Source organism: Astatotilapia calliptera, chromosome 5, assembly GCF_900246225.1.
Source record: "Astatotilapia calliptera chromosome 5, fAstCal1.2, whole genome shotgun sequence".
Taxonomy (NCBI): domain Eukaryota; kingdom Metazoa; phylum Chordata; class Actinopteri; order Cichliformes; family Cichlidae; genus Astatotilapia; species Astatotilapia calliptera.
This window is the reverse complement of record NC_039306.1, coordinates 20603060-20624179: the sequence shown is the minus strand read 5'-3', so window position 1 is coordinate 20624179 and position 21120 is coordinate 20603060. Positions and strand designations below refer to the sequence as shown.

At 39.6% G+C, this 21120-nt stretch overlaps 1 protein-coding gene across 2 annotated transcripts in view; it reads right to left on the bottom strand.

The window, feature by feature from the left end:
• Positions 1-21120, bottom strand: part of rad18 (RAD18 E3 ubiquitin protein ligase) — a 44245-nt gene that overhangs the window by 6813 nt on the left and 16312 nt on the right. The window contains exons 10-13 of one of the 2 annotated variants that reach the window (XM_026167967.1): positions 19099-19230; positions 17644-17767; positions 13060-13098; positions 8287-8689 (exon numbers count right to left, since the gene is read on the bottom strand). In XM_026167967.1, the coding sequence (XP_026023752.1) occupies positions 8590-8689; positions 13060-13098; positions 17644-17767; positions 19099-19230 (395 nt within the window). In that variant the 3' untranslated portion in view covers positions 8287-8589. Of the gene's footprint in view, positions 1-8286; positions 8690-13059; positions 13099-17643; positions 17768-19098; positions 19231-21120 lie in introns of those variants that run through there. The other variant, XM_026167968.1, reaches the window with a different exon arrangement.

The following is a 21120-nucleotide window of genomic DNA, read 5'->3' as shown; positions in this document are numbered from 1 at the left end:
ACATGAGTGGTTCATAGTTAGGTCCATAAATTTTGGTCAGCGACACAATTGTTTAAATTTGTACGGAAGTGGGTTAGGACCAGTGGAGAAAAAATGTGGGCGTCGTTTTTTTTGCCCCAGAATTCTGAGAAAAAGTCAGAATTCTGACTTTTTTTTGTAATTTTGTCTCTGTACACCACCACAAAATCAAGATGTGATTGAAGTGCTTTTAGTGGTAATTCAAGGGGGTTAAAAAAAAAGCATTGCATAAACTGTTTCAGAATTACGGCTATTTTTTGGATGAACTGACAATTTTAATGGTAAATGGGTTTACTAGTCCCTAAGGACTCCAAAGTGCTTTACACATCCAGTCATCACACATTCACACACTGGTGATGGCAAGCTACATTGTAGCCACAGCCACCCTGAGGCGCACTGACAGAGGCGAGGCTGCCGGACACTGGCGCCACCGGGCCCTCTGACCACCACCAGTAGGCAACGGGTGAAGTGTCTTGCCCAAGGACACAACGACCGAGACTGTCCAAGCCGGGGCTCGAACTGGCAACTTTCCGATTACAAGGCGAACTCCCAACTCTTGAGCCACGATCGAATTAGAAGGATTGTTTTTAAGACTTGGATGAAAATCATTTTAATTCAATTCAGTTCCTTAGATTCAATTTTATTTATATTGCGCCAAATAACAGCAACAGTTGCCTCAAGTAGCTGTAGTCAGTCAGTGAACCCATGGACAGCACCAAATGCTGTTTCCAATCTTGAGATGAACTGCCAGGTCTTGACTGCAGCTACCTTCGGTTGCTGCTTGATTCAGTATTCAGTTTTATCTTCAGTTTTTAAAAACCTCACTGTTTGGTGAGATCTGGTGACTGACATGGGCATTTAAGAATATCTCATTTCTTTGCCTTGAAAAGCTCTTTGGTTACTTTTGCAGTATGTTTTGGGCCATTCTCCAATTAGTTTTGCAGGATTTCGCTGAACCTGGGCAGAGATAGTATAACTCTGTACAAGTCATAGTTCATCCTGCTACTTCTGATGGCAGTCATATCATCACTAAACACTATGACAAGGTCCCACTACCAGCTGTACATGTCAATACCAATTCATAACCAGTGATTTCCATCTTCTTTCTCTCTGTATTTACATTCATGAAGGCATCTGTGGATTGTTTTAGATTGTTTTATATACGGTATCTATCTAGATGCTGTAAAGTTGTTTTTCTTAACCATAAAAAGAATTTTGTGCCTTTAGCTATCTTCTGTAGTCTTTCAGGCGTTTTGATGTCTCTACACTTGCCAGAGCATTCTTCTTTTTTTAAAACTATGTACCAGATTGTTAATTTGGCCACTCCTTAAGTTTTTCCGATCTTTCTGGTAGTTTTATTTTTTGTTTTTCAGCCTAGTGCTGGACTCCTACCAAAATCAGGTTCAACACTTCAAACGAACGTCAGACTTTTTATCTGCTTAATTTTCATGAAATACTGAGAGGACACGCCTCATCTGGCCATGAATGCTTGTCAGGCAAATATCCAATTACTTTTGCACCTCTGAAATTGGAGGACTAAGTAAGTAAGTAAGTAAGTAAGTAAAAATGGCTGTAATTTCTAATTAGACATTTTTGATTATCCCCTTTTTCTACACTTCAAGCACATATTGTTGGATTTAAAAGTTGTGTTCCCCAGTTGGGCTGTTGATTGGCTCTTTGGGGGTAGAGGCAACTTCCCATTATCCATAGATGGCTATTTAGTGTTTAGGAAAGACTAAATCATTTTAACCAGAAACATATTTAACATTAATTTCTATTACATAATATCATGACAGATACTTTGTTAAATGCACAATGACTGTATCATTGACCAACACTGTTTGTTGTCTCCACTTAAAAACAAGCAGTGTGTAGTAATCAACTCTGAGTGTGCCTGCCTGAGATCTCCAAGTAGAGAATTCCACAGATGAGGGACTCAGTTAACAAATTCCTAAGTTTAGGGCCAAGTAGAGAATCGTGAATCATAAAAAAAGTTAAAAGATTGCTGATGTGGACAGAAGCCCCATCATTTAAGGCTTTAAAAATCAAGCAGTAATATCGTAAAACCATTTCTAGCATTCCCAGATTTCGACTGAAGGACAGCGACAATTCGTATATCGGGGCTGATTCTTTCAGTACATGTTACAAGGCTGACAGCAGTGTTTCAGACCAACTGCAGTCTTTGGATATTTCACCTACTGATCTAAAAGTAAAGTGCTCTGAACTGGTCGATACTGCAAGAGATAGAAAAGCATCATCCATGCTATTAAGTCATTAGTGAATATGTAAGACATGATCTTTCTTAACTGTCTCTGGTAAAGCAAAGTAGAGGGTCCACCACTTTGGCCACCTGAGCATCAACCGACAGTACCGAGTAAAAAATTATTACTAGATTCCCTCTTTCATAAGTAAACCAGACTGGATCAGTAATGCTGGTATTTATTACCTCAAACTTTGAGTAATTTGGCTGCAGGAAACATTTGGACATTCATCTGATTTTGAATAGGAAATTAGTGCTGTGCCCAAATTGGACTAGAGGTTTCACATTTTTACTCGGTGTACTTCTTATACCATCAAATATCACTTCAAATCAAATCAAATCACTTTTTATTGTCACATCACATGTGCAGGCACACTGGCACAGCACATGCGAGTGAAATTCTTGTGTGCGAGCCCCACAAGCAACAGAGATGTGCAAACACAACAACACAAACGAGCAAAATACAAGAATGGCCAACCTGAAACTAATAAATATATGTACAATATATAATAGTGTATGCATTTCTGGATGTGTATACTAAATATTTTCCTACGTGTGTGTGTGTGTGTGTGTGTGTGTGTGTGTGTGTATACACATTTTTACAAATTAAATAGTAAAAAAATAAAATAAAATAATAATAATAATAATAATAATAAAATATATAAAATATACAGAGTTGAATATGTGCAAAACAAGTGGCATTTATATACAGTGTGGAGTGCAGGTTTCATAAAGTAATTTAAGTGATTCATTTGCCATCACAAGTCCTCTTTGGAAACTTCCAAGTAAATGTCAAGAATCCTCTTGAAGTAATACAAAACTGAGTTGTCATGGAGATGGTTAACTTCATCCCGTAAAGACAGCCATGAGAGGTCGTTGAAAGTTTTGGAAATATAATACAAGTGGGAATCATGTACATGACTTTACAGTCAAGCTGTTGCTTTAAGGTCAACGAGGAAGGTTCTTCCTTGTCGTTCTTGGAAATGGCTCCATGTTCCCTCTTGTTATGAATCCTTTACGTCTGCTTACAGTTCTGCTTCATTCAAAGCATTTTGTATTTTGAAAGGTTTTCACTATCTCGTAATGTGTGGACCACTGAGATCTACTGAGACTTAAACTGTAGGATTGAAACTTTAAAAAAATGTTTTACCTAGCTTCAACTGTTGGTTGCATTTCAATAAATTCCAGTTCTCCACGTTCAAATTTCTATGTAGACTGTAACTGACAAGTCAAACATATACAATAATCCTGCCAAAGTTATTGTTTACCTTTGTGTTCTTTATTAGAACAAATGGGAAAAAGTGACTTCATCACAATATTCTTTTAATGTTTGAAATAGAAAAAAAAACCAATCACATACAGTGGGGCAAAAAAGTATTTAGTCAGCCACCGATTGTGCAAGTTCCCCCACTTAAAATGATGACAGAGGTCAGTAATTTGCACCAGAGGTACACTTCAACTGTGAGAGACAGAATGTGAAAAAAAAAATCCATGAATCCACATGGTAGGATTTGTAAAGAATTTATTCGTAAATTAGGGTGGAAAATAAGTATTTGGTCACCTCAAACAAGGAAAATCTCTGGCTCTCACAGACCTGTAATGTCTTCTGTAAGAAGCTTTTCTGTCCCCCACTCGTTACCTGTATGAATGGCACCTGTTTGAACTCATCATCTGTATAAAAGACACCTGTCCACAGCCTCAAACAGTCAGACTCCAAACTCCGCCATGGCCAAGACCAAAGAACTTTCGAAGGACACCAGGAAAAGTATTGTAGACCTGCACCAGACTGGGAAGAGTGAATCTACAATAGGCAAGCAGCTTGGTGTGAAAAAATCAACTGTGGGAGCAATCATCAGAAAATGGAAGACATACAAGACCACTGATAATCTCCCTCGATCTGGGGCTCCACGCAAGATCTCATCCCGTGGGGTCAAAATGATCATGAGAACGGTGAGCAAAGATCCCAGAACCACACGGGGGGACCTGGTGAATGACCTGCAGAGAGCTGGGACCAAAGTAACAAAGGTCACCATCAGTAACACACTACAACGGCAGGGAATCAAATCCCGCAGTGCCAGACGTGTTCCGCTGCTGAAGCCAGTGCATGTCCAGGCCCGTCTGAAGTTTGCCAGAGAGCACATGGATGATACAGCAGAGGATTGGGAGAATGTCATGTGGTCAGATGAAACCAAAGTAGAACTTTTTGGTATAAACTCAACTCGTCCTGTTTGGAGGAAGAAGAATACTGAGTCGCATCCCAAGAACACCATACCTACTGTGAAGCATGGGGGTGGAAACATCATGCTATGGGGCTGTTTTTCTGCCAAGGGGACAGGACGACTGATCCGTGTTAAGGACAGAATGAATGGGGCCATGTATGGTGAGATTTTGAGCCAAAACCTCCTTCCATCAGTGAGAACTTTGAAGATGAAACGAGGCTGGGTCTTCCAACATGACAATGATCCAAAACACACCGCCCGGGCAACAAAGGAGTGGCTCCGTAAGAAGCATTTGAAAGTCCTGGAGTGGCCTAGCCAGTCTCCAGACCTCAACCCCATAAAAAATCTGTGGCGGGAGTTGAAAGTCCGTGTTGCTCGGCGACAGCCCCAAAACATCACTGCTCTCGAGAAGATCTGCATGGAGGAATGGGCCAAAATACCAGCGACTGTGTGTGCAAACCTGGTAAAGACCTATAGTAAACGTTTGACCTCTGTTATTGCCAACAAAGGTTATGTTACAAAGTATTGAGTTGTATTTTTGTTATTGACCAAATACTTATTTTCCACCCTGATTTATGAATAAATTCTTTACAAATCCTACCATGTGGATTCATGGATTTTTTTTTCACATTCTGTCTCTCACAGTTGAAGTGTACCTCTGGTGCAAATTACTGACCTCTGTCATCATTTTAGGTGGGGGAACTTGCACAATCGGTGGCTGACTAAATACTTTTTTGCCCCACTGTAGCAGTGGAACAATGGAAGATAGTCTCTAATGTTTTGCAGTACCTGTAACAGGAGTTAAAGATTTTAAACGGTCAAAACTCTTGCAGTATAAAAAACTGTCAAATCTGAACATTTAATCAGTACCAAACTCTTCCCACACCACACTGCCTAACCAAGACTAACTAAGCTCAATAAGACTCCTTCTTCAGCTTGACAGCTTCCTTCACCTCTGGTGTCCAACATCTGGTTTTGGGAACTACTTTGTGGCTGCAGCTCCTTGCAGCAACTTCACCAATGCAGGTGTTGAGCATTGTCCACTTCGACTCAATGTCCTTAGCTTCCCTCAGAATGCAATCAAAGCTCTGCAAGAGGCGGGAATTGATTATTGTGGAGAATGGGGCCTCTACCAGATGCTCCCAGCTCACCCTGACAATATGTTGGAACCAGGTCCGTCCCCTGGTGGTGACCTAACTCAACCTCAGTTGGTGATCAGTTGACAGCTCAGCCCTTTTCTTTACCCCAGTGTCCAAGACATGGACAAAAATCATTGCCTGTAACCTAGGGTGTTCTTGTGGCATGTGCACAACACCCTTATTGTCAAATATGGTGTTCTCTATTGCACAATAACAGAACACCACTAAGGGTCAACAGAAGGACAGAGCCACATAGCTTCTTCGAGTAACCTGCAACAATTCTGCAAAGAAGAGCGGAGCAAACTTCCTTCGCACCATTGTGAAAGACTCATTGCTAGTTATCACAAAAGCTTTTTTGCAGTTCTTGCTGCCAAGAGTGATGCAACCAGCTATTAGGTTCAAAGAGCAATTACTGTTACACAAAGGGCCAGGTAAATTTGGATTGCGTTTTTTTCACCTTAATAAATGAAATCATCTTTAAAAAAAACAACAACTGCATTCTCTATTTACCCTGGTTATCGCTGTCTAATTTTAAAATCTGTTTGATGATGCACGATGATGTATGTAACATGAAACATGTAAGTGTGACAAATCTGCAAAAATCTAAGAAATTAGGCAGGGGAAAATGCTTCTTCATCTACCTGAATCCCAAACCAAACAGGAATCATTTTAACTTGTTTCCAGCTGAATTAAAGGCTCCATCTAAAACCCTGTAATTCTACCAGCTTCATTTTGCTTTGGATCAAGAAACTCCATCACAAAAAGTAAGAAGTACAAAAAAGGATGAAGCACTTATGCCAAAGAAACTGTATTTACTGCAGTGAGTCTTATGTAATATACAGTGCAATGCTAATACAAATTGCAGAGTAAGAAAATAATGTTCATACCCATTTCAACAAATGTTGAATTTTCACCAGAAATGCACTGAATATGGATAATTTGTTGTTATCAATGATGAGTTTAAAGTGAGCTACAGCCAGAGGTGGAGAGGTTCATGCAGAGCACTGAGGATTAATGTGCCCCTGTACGCGAGCTGCCTTAGATTCAGACTGATCTGTAACTATGACATTAAGATTGGTTATCCTTAAGTGATTTGATGGGACCTCGACAGTTACAAAAACCACTCAAAGGTCATTTTGACTGAATAATGTGAATTGGTACCAGAGAGGAACATCATAATATTTACTGCATATTTATGAGCCTTTAAATCTCTTTCACCTTGTGTTAGACAGATGATAAATATCCTGTTCAACATTGCTGTCAAGGCACAGGCAAGTAAGGTGACTGTCATTCAGGTGAGGTGTCTGGATTTTTGCCAGATACAATGGGTATGTGTGATCAATGAGATCACTACCTGCTTCACTGCTTCTTAAATCCAGGCTGAGATCAAAAGCCTCTCAGTGCTCTCCTGTTATTTGAAAGAGCAGTTGCTCTCATGCTAATTAACCCAATGACAAAATGCATCATTGTAAAGGAAAGAATAAGGATGCAGTGAGATAAGGCATGTGTGGCTTAGTGCTCATTTCCCTCCATTCAGCCGGAGCCTAATGATGTCTGGCCATGTCTCTGCTTTGTCTGAGGGGTGAGACGGTTGACTCGGAAGAACCATGTGTCTGACTCCGGGCTAGCTCTGTTTTCAATCAAGGTCAGCTCCCAAATGTTTCCCTGCTAAGTCTCCCATGCATGTGCACATAAACACCACCTTTTCTTCTTAAGTGTTTACACTCTCTCTTGCCTTGACCTCAGGTTTCTGCGAGCGCTGAGTTTATTGAGTTACACCAACCCTGGTTACTTTTCCTTCAACGAAAACAAATCAATTTAAAAAGCTACAGATGTGTTGTAAACTTTGAAAATTGAGAATGACAGAGGAATCACACAGGACAGTGCCCCTAACAGGATTTGGAAACTCATGAGGGAAATTTTGAAGATGGAAACGATAGATTCGTAAACAAGACTGAAACCTAGCTATCCGATGGGGGATACAAAAATTGGGAATCATTTAGAACATTGCTAAAATGCCTTGATGCCAGACCCTTCCTTTCAGAATTCTTTGAGCTGTTAAGAAATCAACGGTGACTCAAGCAACAACACATTCAACCTTGAAGCAGCTGCACCAGCAGAAGAACACACCCAGTTACTACTCCTGTCAGCTAAGCACAGGAAAAAAACAACAATTCACATCATGACAGCTGATCTGAAAATTCTCAATTTTTGCTGCAAAATACAGACGGAAGAGTCAGAATTTGGTGTAAACATGAAAACATTGATCCATCCTGCCTTTTATTAACAGTTCAACCTGGTGAAGGTCATAACGTAATGATGTGGGGGATATTTTCTTGGCACACCTTGGCTGTACAAAAGTTATGGCGGCCACTTCTATCAGGATAGCGCACCATGTTACAAAGCTCAATTTATCTCAAATTGTTTTCTTGAACATGACAATAAGATCACTGTAGCCTTGAACAGACCACCTTTGGGATGCGATGGAATGGGAAATCAACAAAATGGACAAATCTGCAACAACTGTGTGATGCCACGATGTCAACATGGACCAAAATCTCTGAGGAATGTTTTCAGCACATTGAATTTATGCCACAAAGCATTAAGGCAGTATATGATGTAAAATACAAAGTATTCCTGTGTCAAAATATTGAATGTTTCTATTAGTTTATTGCTCTTAAAATCTGCAGCAAAACATGCAATAATACAAACTATGGATTCGAGTCAAAACACAAACAGGTAGCAACAACAGAAATGGGACATTGACCAGAATATTGCAAAAGACAAAACTGTAAAAAAGACCAAAGATTTATTTGTAAACATGAAATTACCAGTGCAACATAATCAGGGTACAAAGAAATGTTCAAAGGAATGTGCATGTCCTTCAAAGTTAGCTGATACAGAAGCCGTGGGATTTTCTTTAGATTTTTTCCCTCCTTTCCTTCGTCTCTTCTTACGTTTTTCGCCGTCGCTTTCCCAAAACAGGCGATAAAGTGGCATTGTCTTCTGTCGAGTGGGATGTTCGCTTTTGGCCTGGGGTCCTCTCGACATCTCTGTGAATGAGTATTTAGAGACAGCTAGTTAATGTCTTGTGAACAGAAGAGATTAGAACAAGCAGCTTGGAAGGTTGGAGTGTCAGCAGATGTTCTTATCGGTAATGTTTTGACAACGTAAAACTGAAACCAAAAGATTTGGTTATTTATTAATTGAGGAAAAGAATGTGCAAAAGTATTGAGTGTGACCCCCTTGTGAAACTATTCCACCATGTATGACGTCTACCCCCTGGTTAAGGTGACAATGGTCTTGATTTTCCACTTTTTGTACTTAATTGCTTGACTTATTGGCAAAAACCATTTCCTGCCCGATGAGTCTGAAGAGCATCAGGCCCTCAGAAATATTCTTTGTCCGTGCCATGATACACTTTGACAGATCCCCATTCGGTAAATAAAAACGAGACATCCACTCACATCTGTTTGTCATCCCACAAAACACCTCATTTTATTTTAATTTCACCTACAAATTAAGTGCTACTCCGACAAGTTAACAAACCTTTGCCTCTGTCTAACACATAATATTGGGGCCATGGGCTCTTAAATCCCTTCATTTTAATCAAGATTAAATTCTGTGATTTCCCAGTCAGACATGATTACTCGAGCCAAAAAAAAAAAAAAAAACCTTCCACAGAAGTTATGATGCACATTGCAAATTAAAAATGGAAGATGAATGCCTATTTGCACTTGCATCTGACTAACCCAAAGTTCATACAGTCAATTAACATCAAAAGCCCCTTTAATATCACCAACTAATGTGGAGAAGACTCTATACGTTCTGATGAGAGCGAGGACGCAAAGCCTCGTACTGCATTCGTACTGATTGTCACGCTGCTGAAAGAAATAAAAAACCCGACTATCTTCGGCAACAGACGGCTTGACAGCCCTCCAGCAAATTTATTACAGTGGGTTAAAAGGTTGCTCGCACACAAGTTCAAAATAACTTTGAAAGGAAGAATGTTGAAAGGAAGAAGGCACGCCTCTGCTAACAAAAAGCTCTCACACTACTGCCCGACGACGATCGGGCAAAATTAAAGTCAAAATGTTCATTTGAGAACGTGGCAGAAAATTATTAATCAAAATATTATATTTATCATGCTTTGCAAAAGCACAAACTGCAACATACAGAAATTAGGTCAGCTGAACATGTGCAACTGAAAACAACTGCACATCATTTAAGTCAACCTCGGTGAAACTGCACAATCGTTAACAAAATCAGTAGCGCTAATCTCACTGCTGTGCTTTTCCTGCTATTCATATCAAAATATGTTATGTGAAAGAGGTCAATTAAATCTGTCAGAGGAGGAAACTTTGTATAATTTTATCCTCCATATGATTACATTTAGGGAAGTGGAGGGATAAGATTAGGAGTCAAATTCTCTCCTCCTTTCCTAAACAATAACAAGAACATGAGTTTTTGAGAGCCCTGGCATTTAATTTATAGTTTGAGCTTTACAGGGTTAAATAAGATGGGTAAATGAAATGCACCCTTCTTACTCTTAAAATATAATCATCTTGGAAGCAAACATTTAAAGGTTTACAGGAAAGCTATAGTGAGAAAAGAATAGAGGTGAATCTATACACTCACTCACACTCCCATCTTTTATTCTGGGGGAAGTGACGCTGTTGTCTGCAGAAGACGTCAAGAGTAAATACTCAATACTTCTAAATAGGCAGTTTCCCTTTATGGATTACCTTTCGCCACGCCAATGTTTTGCTACCATGTGTCCCCAATGTGGGCTCAACAGCTCAGCACGTAGCTTAAAGTTACATCCCCGTTAACGAATCATGCTTAACATTAACAGACAACGATGTGTAATCTCCTACACAACAAGTGTGCAGATAACATGGCTTAGAAACCAAAAGGGAGCCCTGATGCCACCAGTGTCTCATGTGGAGAATCACTTAAAGTTTCACCTATAGATATAATTCAACATTCATAGACAAGACAAGGCTTTTAATCATAACTGCATAAAAAGGAAAAAACAATATTCCCGCATTGGAATTAGGGTCACAAGGCCACATGGACATTGTAAAAGAGTAAGGAGGCGTCTTCTAGGTGTTGTGGATTATCGGTAAGCACAGTAGGAAGCCGATCACTTTTCTACTGGTCCACACTTTGCTCAGTATTTTTCCAGAGTCTGACAAAAACTAGAGGATGGATATAAATCGATGCTCGATGGAAGAACATTTCCTGTCACTCTTGTTTCAAAAACACTCGACTTCAGTATAGAATAGTGCCTTATGATTACATTCAGTCAAGTGTTATGTGGAACGAAAAGATTAGGAGTGAAAACTGGGAGGTTTGAGCCCAACTTCAGGGTCAAAAACACAGATAAAGAGGGGAGCCTAGACAAGGAACAAAAACAAAGCTGAGAATAAGCTTAGAAAATGTTTGTGCTATCACCTTTGTGACAGTAGAGCTGTGAATGCATTAAATACATTAAAACTGCATTTTCTAATTGTATTTTATTTATTTATTTATTTTACTTAAGCAGCACAAAACACATGCATGGAGAGGAAGGAAAGATGCAAAACTCTGTGGTCGAAACCACCACCACCACCCTGGAATGATTCAGTGTCCTAGTGCATGGTTTGCAAGTGAATGAGCTCCGACTCAAGTGTTGTTATTTATGTGAGTCTTTTGGGGGTTAAATGCTGCATGTGGTGTTCTTTTCAGGCTGAATCTCACTTGACAGAGATGACAGAAACAAGCCCGAAAAAGTAAGAATGAGGGAAAAAAAGAAAAGAAAAATCTGGAAATTGTAATGTGGAAATCTGTATAATAAAGTACGATAAAAAATAGATTCATTTAATACAAAGGGGTCAGCACAAAAAGCAGACTTCAGGTATCCCAAAATAAATAAATAAATAGATTTAAGTGGAAAATAGAAAAAATATCTGCCCTTTAGACTGATAATACTGAGATGAACTGACTAGAATCCAATAGTTTATTTCGAACATGTAAATATATTTGGATAACAAGAGAAAAGAAAACCTTAAAACATCACGTTTTCATGAATATCTCTATGTCTACACATTGAACTTCATCCTTTTCGACCATAAACAAAATTTTTCTGTTCCTACCCAGTTTTTTTAAATGCCATTATTTACAAACCAAAATTCAGAATGCGAGCAGAAGGAGAGTATGAAGAAGGATTGGAAGGGCTCACAATTAAAGCATACCACAACATCTGTCAAACATGGTGGAGGCAGTGTTACGGCGTGGGCATATATGGATGCCAATGGATTCAGGTCACCAGTGTTTACTGATTATGTGCAAGTTGGTAGAAATACCAGGACTGATTTGCATGGAGCTATTATTTCTGATAAATACTGATTCACAGTATAGATGATGACCGAAAGCTACCCTAGAGATTCTTTAGACAGAAATGTAATTTTTTGTAATGTAATATTTTTTATGGCCCCATTAGCCTCAACCCAAGCGAGCATGCTTTCTGCATGACACCCACAATCAAGCATCAACTAACGGTTCACTGCAGGAAAAGTCTGACAAAGCATCTCAAGGAAGGAAACTTCAGGCAGTCACTGACAGCAAAGAATTTATATTCATGTAATAAAATTATTTGTCAATTACTCATGAGCCAGTGAAAGCGGAGCGGCCATGTAAAAATGCCTATAAATCCTTTATGCGCAAGTTTGCCAAAACCTCTGGATTAGAGCTAAGTCTTCACTTCAGTTGCATCTTGATTGCATCATTTCTAATCCGTTGTGGTAGGGCAGAGCGGCCAAACTGAGTCAGATCAAAATATTTGGACCTGACTGTATGGTCTTGATTTACTTCAGGATATAACAGCTGACAGCACCATATTTTTTAAAATAAATTACAGTAAGTTCTACCTTTCTGTCTCCTGCTATACTAGAACTGGCTAAAAAACAAACAAACAAAAAAAAAAACAGCTAGTAGGGGCCTTCAGAGGTATCAAGTGGAACAAAAGTTGTGCCACTGAGTGTTACATGGAACTGGAACGTTATACTGCAATAACGGGCTTTTGTGGAACACCATCTTGAAGTTGCCCTATGGCACGGGCCCCATCCTGAGGGTGGCATGCTTGGAGCAGACACCAGGTGTAAATCAGTCACCTGACTGTCAGCACCAGAAGCTCAAAACAAGCGTCAATAGCGGAATAAGCCGTTTTCCATTGGCACAACCCATAAACTCTACTGTATATATATGCATGGGTGCGTTTGTTTGTGTGTGTGCGCGCTTCTGCATGTACAACACGAACACAAAAACATCAACAGTATGCTAACATACAACATTACTTGTAATATAAAGCAAAACAAAAAAAGAAACAGATGGATGAACAATATCAAATTTGGGCAACAGCAACAACAAAGTAATCACTTACTTTCTGGCAGGTTCTGGACCAAAGATGTCAGAAATAGAACTGTAGGGGAGGAAACAAAGAAAGGGCAATAAATTAACTGTGGCTACATGCACACTAACACAAGAAGCCATAGCAACAGTAACAAGTGTCCACACAACTAGTATTAAAATTACAAAACGTAACGTAGGTGAAGCTGATTTTCACGTTTTACTTTTCACGTCTGATAAGATTCAATCTTGATGAGATTGAGAAACACTGACACAAACATCCAAAGAGTCTGTCCCGACAAACAAAATCCTGCAGCTTTTAAACTAAAACTAAATGAGAAACACTTAAACTGTTTACATTTGGGAAATCTCTAATGGAGTACTGTAAATGTTGAACATAAACATAGTAAAAACATACAAGTGTGATATACCGTGATTCGGGATACTTGCTGTTTCAATAATAAACACATTTAATGACTTGCCTTGTATCTGTGTTAACTTGCCTGCAGGAGAAATGTGAGATTACAATAAAACCTCATATTTCAGATTCACTGTGTGTTTTACTGTACCTGCAAGATCCATCACAGGCAAAGATCAATAAAATGTGAAAAAGACCCAGGATGTTACTTCATAACAAAAATCGACCCTCAGTTTCCGGCTTGATTTGAAACTAGACGGTATTGCACAAAGCTGAGGCAAACACTTCATAAATCTGAATATAGATACAAAAAGAAATTCACTCTTTTTTTGGGCTGTTGTCAGAATATAAAATCTAAAAGTCTGCAATTATGTGCTGCTGTTCCTCTCGCACACACAACAGGCTGCTGTGCTGTATCGGTGGGGTGCATAAACTATAAACTGATCAAATTTCTGCCACATTCATGCTCTGTGGGCGCTGAAAATAAAGAACAATTCCATACCCCTGATAACAATATCACTATTATATTGTTAATTGAATGCATTGTGGATGTTTCGCTGCCTTTTTCTCTCTCTGCCGTATTAACCGATTTGGACGTTCAACACCTCCGGCACAAAAAGCTTTTTGTTCACGCCGTGATTTATTCTTCTACTGTTCTCGCTGTAAACCAACAATAAGCTATCGATGTGCATCAGACTTCGCCGTGTATTTTAGTTTCTGTGTGACATTTTGAGTTTTGTGAGGCGCTGGACTTTGATTTCATTTGCATTTGCAAGTCACATCTTGTTGTGATTTTAAGAAGTAGAAACAGGGAGGAAGATCTGTGAAAAGCATTATTCCACTCATGTGTTTGATGGCTTAGAAAAAGAAAATAAATTGTCCAAAGTGATTAGTTGCACCTTTTCAGTCTAGAAAGCCAAGTGTGAATATTAAGAACAGAATGTGACTGGAAAAAACATTATCTTCCCCCTTTTAAAATAAAATAAAAAATCAAGACGGTCTAAAAACAAAATGTGTCAGCTCATGTTAGCTCAGCAGTCACTAACGGTGACATGATTGATTACCCTTAAAAAAAATGATAAATTACTTGTGATGCGGACTAAAATACAAAAATTTAAATGGATAAAAAACACAACTCTAGTAGAGACTACATTACATTTTACCATGAAATTTACACATTACACCCCTTAGAAATGTGGCACACCAACTCCCTGATAAGCAATTTTAACTTGAATAAAATGTGAAATGGTGTCAGAGCTGAGAACGCATGAGTCAAAAAGGAGGAAATTAAAGTTTTATCAAAAGAAACTGCAAAAAATATGCATTGAAAAGCACAATCTAACCTAAGACTGGGCTTTTCTCTCCCTGAGGGCGAACAGGTCTTAAAGCAACTTTCTCTCTCCACTTATATTAAATATTCTTGGAGAGCTCCTTTGGTTTCCCCAAGCTGTTGATCCTTAAAGGCACGGATCATTCCTAACACCATTAAATACCTCACAACTCTTTTGGATAGTTATTGCTACTGTTCAAATCTCCTGTAAGCATGGGCCGGCCAATTAAAGTCAGGGTGGACTTAAAAGGAGAGGAACTAAAAGTGCTTGTTTCAGATGGTGGATGAACTCCAGCATAAGCTAAAAAACAAAACAAAAACAAAAACATGCAAAGCCACTCTGAGAAACCAACAATACAAATACTGAGCTGACAAAAGGTATTATTTAAGTGTGTAAACCCACAAAAAACCAAACCAAAAAAGTGCTTCCCAAGATGTGCTAGTGGCAGGCACTGCCATTTACCAGCAGGTCCCTGTTGGCAAGCTGGTGCGTGCGAAGCATTGAGCATATCTCAACATTACTGACCAACTTCCAGATGAGGTTTGGAGCTCGAAACAGTGGGGTGCTTTACAAAAGAAAATGAAGTGGAAATTGGTCCAGAGCTGGTCCCATACTATCATTTACTGGCTACTTGGCCTGTGTTTATTGCACGTAACTTTTCATGGCTGGGCACAGAAACTAAAGTCAGCCTTGTGTGAAAGCCACACTTCACAAGCGGAGCCTTAAAGGTACGTCCCGCTTATATAAAAATATGACAACCATTTCATCTTTAACTCACAGCACCTCAGCTGTCTGCGGTGTGCTAGGAATAGCCATTTTTCTAGTTAGCAGGTGATCTCTGAGGATAGAGACACGAGTGCTGCACTGGCTTCTTTCCCATTATCAATGTACACCTAACTGTTGTAGCCCTTCAATATACATATTTAACCAAAGGCTGTACTTATTCATCTGTAGGTAATGTTATTTTACAGAAACTACACGTTATTTGTTGTTTAGTTAAAGTGGAAATCCTGCATTTTTATCCTTTATTTTATTTCTCAAAGCTTCAGTCTAGCTCTCATCATTAGCGACGTGTCCCACATAGTAGCACATGAATCTGGATTTGTATTGTTGGAAATCTCTCTCTCACTTTATGTGTCAAATGAACAAAAAAAGGCTGAAAGGGATTATGAATTTAAAGTAACGGCCCAACTTTAAAAAGGCACTTTTGTCTGATTTAGGCGGCACTCTGCTAACAGCACACACAAGAGGCTATCAACATCATTTATAACTGTGCGGCAAAGGACCTTGTCTCTTTCCCGAGTCTCACAGCACGGGGCTTTATTTAGCGACAGCCAGTTATCTTTCCTCTTTGCAATTATATTCAAAGCTATAATTGAATCCAGACTGAACACCTGCGTGACTCCACACCGATGCTTTTGCCTACTTGATTGGAGAGAGGGGGAATCTAATTACCTGAAAAACAGCTAATTATCAGTTTTATAGAGAAGTTAGGAACTTGTCAGTAAATCTGGACTATCTGAATGCAAAAGTCACAAAAAGAAAATTGACTGTTAATGTTAACCAGTGCGTTTTATGTTCTAATTAAACATTACAATCAGCTTAGAAGCCCCCAAAAGAATGTGTTATTTGACATATACAAAACAAATGCCTTTAGGATTTTTAAGAAAATAATCCAACAACAGATTTAATGTGAACGCAGTAAGAGCAACATGAAAAGAAATGCTGCAATGTTTCTGGAAATATGGTACTAATGACTTCTTTAAAAAATAAAGAAAAAATCATGGCTTGTAGAACTTATTGGAGGAAGCGCGCTAGTTTTTCAAAAAGAAATTTGAAATGTAAAGAGAATGAAGTGAAACTCCATGGATGGGGTGTGTATACTGTCATTTTTAGATCAGATTCTTTACTGATTTATTTATGTATTCCTGGAGCCGGTCTGATTCCCATCGCTGCTTCCTCTGTGTGTGTTGAAATCCAGGCTTCTCAGGCCTGTGGTTTGATAGCAGATCCACAGACATGTAAGCAGATACGAGCCTCTCTTCATAACAGATGAATATTTCCACTAAGAGGGTGAACATGATAGCAAAGCGAGATGACAGGATCCAGTCTGGAGTGCTCAGGCAGTGCTTTAAAAGAGAGAATCAGTATTATATTTGCATTTGTTTCATTGCGGCTCAGTGCTCGGATCTACTTGTTTTGCTGCTCTCGGTTTCATCTTAGTTGTGTCTCCTCTGCCCAGCGGAGCAGACCCAAGAGCAGAGGAGACACACACGGAAACATAAAGCAGAGAAGAGAGGAAAAACATCTTTATAGAGTCTTGTCACAAGCGGGGGCTCAACATTAGCTGTCATGTGTGCTTGGGGCGATTGTGGCTCAAGAGTTGGGAGTTCGCTTTGTAATTGGAAGGTTGCCGGTTCGAGCCCCGGCTTGGACAGTCTCGGTCGTTGTGTCCTTGGGCAAGACACTTCACCCGTTGCCTACTGGTGGTGGTCAGAGGGCCCGGTGGCGCCAGTGTCCGGCAGCCTCGCCTCTGTCAGTGCGCCCCAGGGTGGCTGTGGCTACAATGTAGCTTGCCATCACCAGTGTGTGAATGTGTGTGTGAATGGGTGGATGACTGGATATGTAAAGCGCTTTGGGGTCCTTAGGGACTAGTAAAGCGCTATATAAATACAGGCCATTACCATTTACCAACTGATGCTTCTGGATTATTTGCTGGCACTTGTGTGCACGCGCTGTCTGGTTATAAATGAAACCCTAAGAGACTGAGGTGTGTCTGATGCACCTGTTTATTTTGGGTTGAGATGCTGGTGTCCAGTGCAGCACTCAGTGGTTCTAAATATTGTTTGTATTTTTTGTTTTGTTTTACCTGCTGACGGACACGTCGCTATAGGTGGGGCTGGACGGCACCTCGATTACTCCTCCTGATTCCTCGTCTTCAGCTTCATGTTCAACCTTCACTTCTGTGCAGCTTTTTATTTGTGCACCTTGATCTGAAAGAGGCAAACCGTAAATGCTGTACGACGTCATGCTACAGATCCAGGAGGAAATGACGGGTCAAAGGTTTCTACGTAAAATGAATCTCTTTCCCTCCTCACTGATGTGATAAGTAATGTGAAAACAGAGTGGCATGACATATGCTAAATGTTGAATTAACATTTCTGGATTGCAACACCAATTTTTAGAGAGCATTTGAATGAACAAACACCAGGCATCATCTCTTTGTTGATAAAAAACTGAGCATTCAGTGGTGGAAAAGTGCTTATGATTTTCTACTCACTTGGAAAAACTACTTTCTTACAAAAAGATGGGACTTTTTTTTTTCTTTAAAGGCAGTTGTGTAGGAAAAAAAACAAACCTTTTTCACAGGGCTGCAGGGTCTGTGAAAAACTAAGTGCACAGCCACATTTTGCAGGAATAACTTGAAGTAATTATTTTTTGCATCAGACAAACACTGATGCACAGACTCTTTACAACATTGCTTCAATTCACTGAAATGTGCAGGTATTTGTTCAAGCACCGCTCTTTTCCAAGGCAACAATCTGATTATTTCCTTTTTCATCCATTGGATTGTAGATTTGCTGCTGTGCTTGAGATCATTGTCCTGCTGCTTGTCCCAATTTCAGCTACGTTTTAACCGTCAGACAGCTGGCCTTAAATTTGAGTTCATGGTCGTCGCAGTGACTGCGAGGTGTTCATGTGGCTGCAAAAGAAGCCCAAATCATCATCCCTCCACCACCATGCTTGACAGTTTATATGAGTTGCTTGTGTTGATATGTTGTATTTGCTTTTTTCCAAACGTGACACTGTTCTAGAAATCTCGAGGTTTGTTCAGACGTTTGCAAAGCTAAGCCAGGCTGCCATGATCATTTTAAAAAGAAGAGGCTTCCACCTGACAGCCATGCTTATTCAGTCTTTTTCTAATTTAAACATGCTAACTGAAGCCTCTGAACTCTAACATGTAGGGCTTTGATTTTTTGCATTTTCTCTCAACATCATGTCTTCACACCGACGAATGCTCCAGACTAACAAACTACCAAAACGTCTGCTATTATAAAAGGTGCTCGCACTTGCAGACGATCAGTTTATCAAGTGAATTTGATTAGCAGCACCTGGCTGCTACTTATTCTCTTAACTCCTGTGAAAGCAGCAAAGATGTTCTTAGTCTTCACAGGGCTGCAAAGGAAAATATTTCCTTTTCACGCAAGTGTACAAGATAGCAGGTAACCACAGACATCAAGTGACTTTTTTTTTTAAAGGGCGTCAGAGAAGTGCACAGAAGTGTCCTTTGGCTAGAAAATATTATGTCTGAATGTCAAAGTACCTGCAGAGTGCGTTTTTTGTACGTCCTTGTTCACCTCGCTGACTTCCTGTTTAACACGAGGTTGTCTGGTGGTCTCCATGCGGCCGCGGACCTGCGCTATTAGCCGGGAAAAGTCACTGCTGTGCTGCTTCCCTGTGGGCAAAATAGCATATCGCTATAGGGTCAAACACATCAAGAGGATAGAATGATTATGACGTTATGTGATAGTCACTGATTTCTAATAGCGGTTCAAGAGTCTAACCTTGAATTCAATGTTTAGATTAAATGCAGTCATAAATTAAAGTTATTCGAATTAAATGGTTGCTAATTAAAATGACTGTAACGCACAGTTGACCACTTGGAGCTGCAGTTTAAACTCACGTCTCAGAAAGTGTTACTGCAGAACATTTTTTCAACCTGCTGTTATTTTACCAAATGGGAATGTTTTCTGAATAACCAGCTACCAACTGTATTAACACTAAAAGAAATTGGTGTCACAGAAAGAAAAGGCTGCGAGCTCCCGGCGGATACGGTGTGTGCATGTGTATACGCCGCTTTCACCTTCTTGCCTGCTCAGGCACCACTGCCCATGCCGGCAGAGTGAGTCATCCACATCCTCCTCTGATAAATCGGGAGGTTATCACAGCAGCGCAGCTATTTATAGAGCACACCTCTTGTGAGTCACATCCATTTTTCAAACACTTTTAAAGTTAGCTCTTAAGAGTTATTTCCAACAAGCTTTTCATCTAGTTCAACTATGTCAACATGACTTGAGAACAATGTCCTGCGATTTTGGTGAACTGGCCTCTGCCCCGAGGATAAAAACACAGAGCTCATCTAGATTTTCTTGCTTCTGTGTATCCGAGTGATTACCTCCGAGGTCACATGGGGGAAAAAAAAAGTCTCAGACATACAAATCAACAGACAAGTGGCCCTATGAATTATAATAAAATACTGGAGATTATTTACACAGACAAAAACCTATGTCACCACGTGCTGCTAAAAATCAGACAACTGTTGTCCATGTTTCTGCTTCTTTTTTAACTTGTTGATGAAGGTATGTGAGGCTAGCTTATAGACTAAAGTAACACTTGCGTTATGGCTGGGCGACACTTCATATGCAAAACTGCAATCCTCTTTCTGAGAAACAAAAGCATGTTATATTAGAGATACTGAATATCAGTAACCTATGCCGGTTTTCACAGGGACAGTCGACCTATCCACAGTATTACCAAGCAACAATTACTCAACCAGACAAAAATGTCATGCAGTCTTTATGATGGACTGCCTCTCAGTAAGTCCTCTTACAGTGGATTTCCCAAGTGAACTAGTGACCTATAAGAATTGATCACCGAGAAGCCTGATGGAGGCTTTGAAAACTGTCATAACAGGCTGTCAATAACATCTATCCAGCTAATTTTAAACTTTTATTTCTTTTGTAGCCAAAAAATATATAATATGCACTCTAATTCTGAACACCCAATACCCAATTTCCTTCGGGGTCAACCTTCAGGATCAATAAAGTTTTATTAAATTGAATACGTCTCTATTCCTTCATTTAAAAAAAACTCTGTATAGAGTTAATAGAGAAGCTCTCCTAAATTATTTCAAGCGTTCTCATTGTACCTGACATAAATCAGTTGGGTGATGAGCCCAAATTTGAGATTTTTGGTTCAAACTGACATTAATATACAACAACGACTGTCTACAGCCATCTACCCACCCATTTACAATTTTCCTGGAAAAATATAAAGAAATGAGAGGTGGCTTAAGACTTTCACAATACTGTATGTGTGTTGTATTTCATGTGAGCCATACATTTCAGTCTTTCTTTCCAAAGACAGCAGTGACCAAAAATGAACACCATTCAGTTACTGGCCAAAATAAACATAGTCAACAGGACTCTGGCTTTTTTTCTCCATCACCAAAGTTTATTGTCACTACATGTGTCGTTCTTCACAAGTGTTGATTTCAACGAAACATTTCCTAGGACTGCGTTGCTGTATGCGTGTAAAACATGCAACGTTTCAGCACATAAAAGTG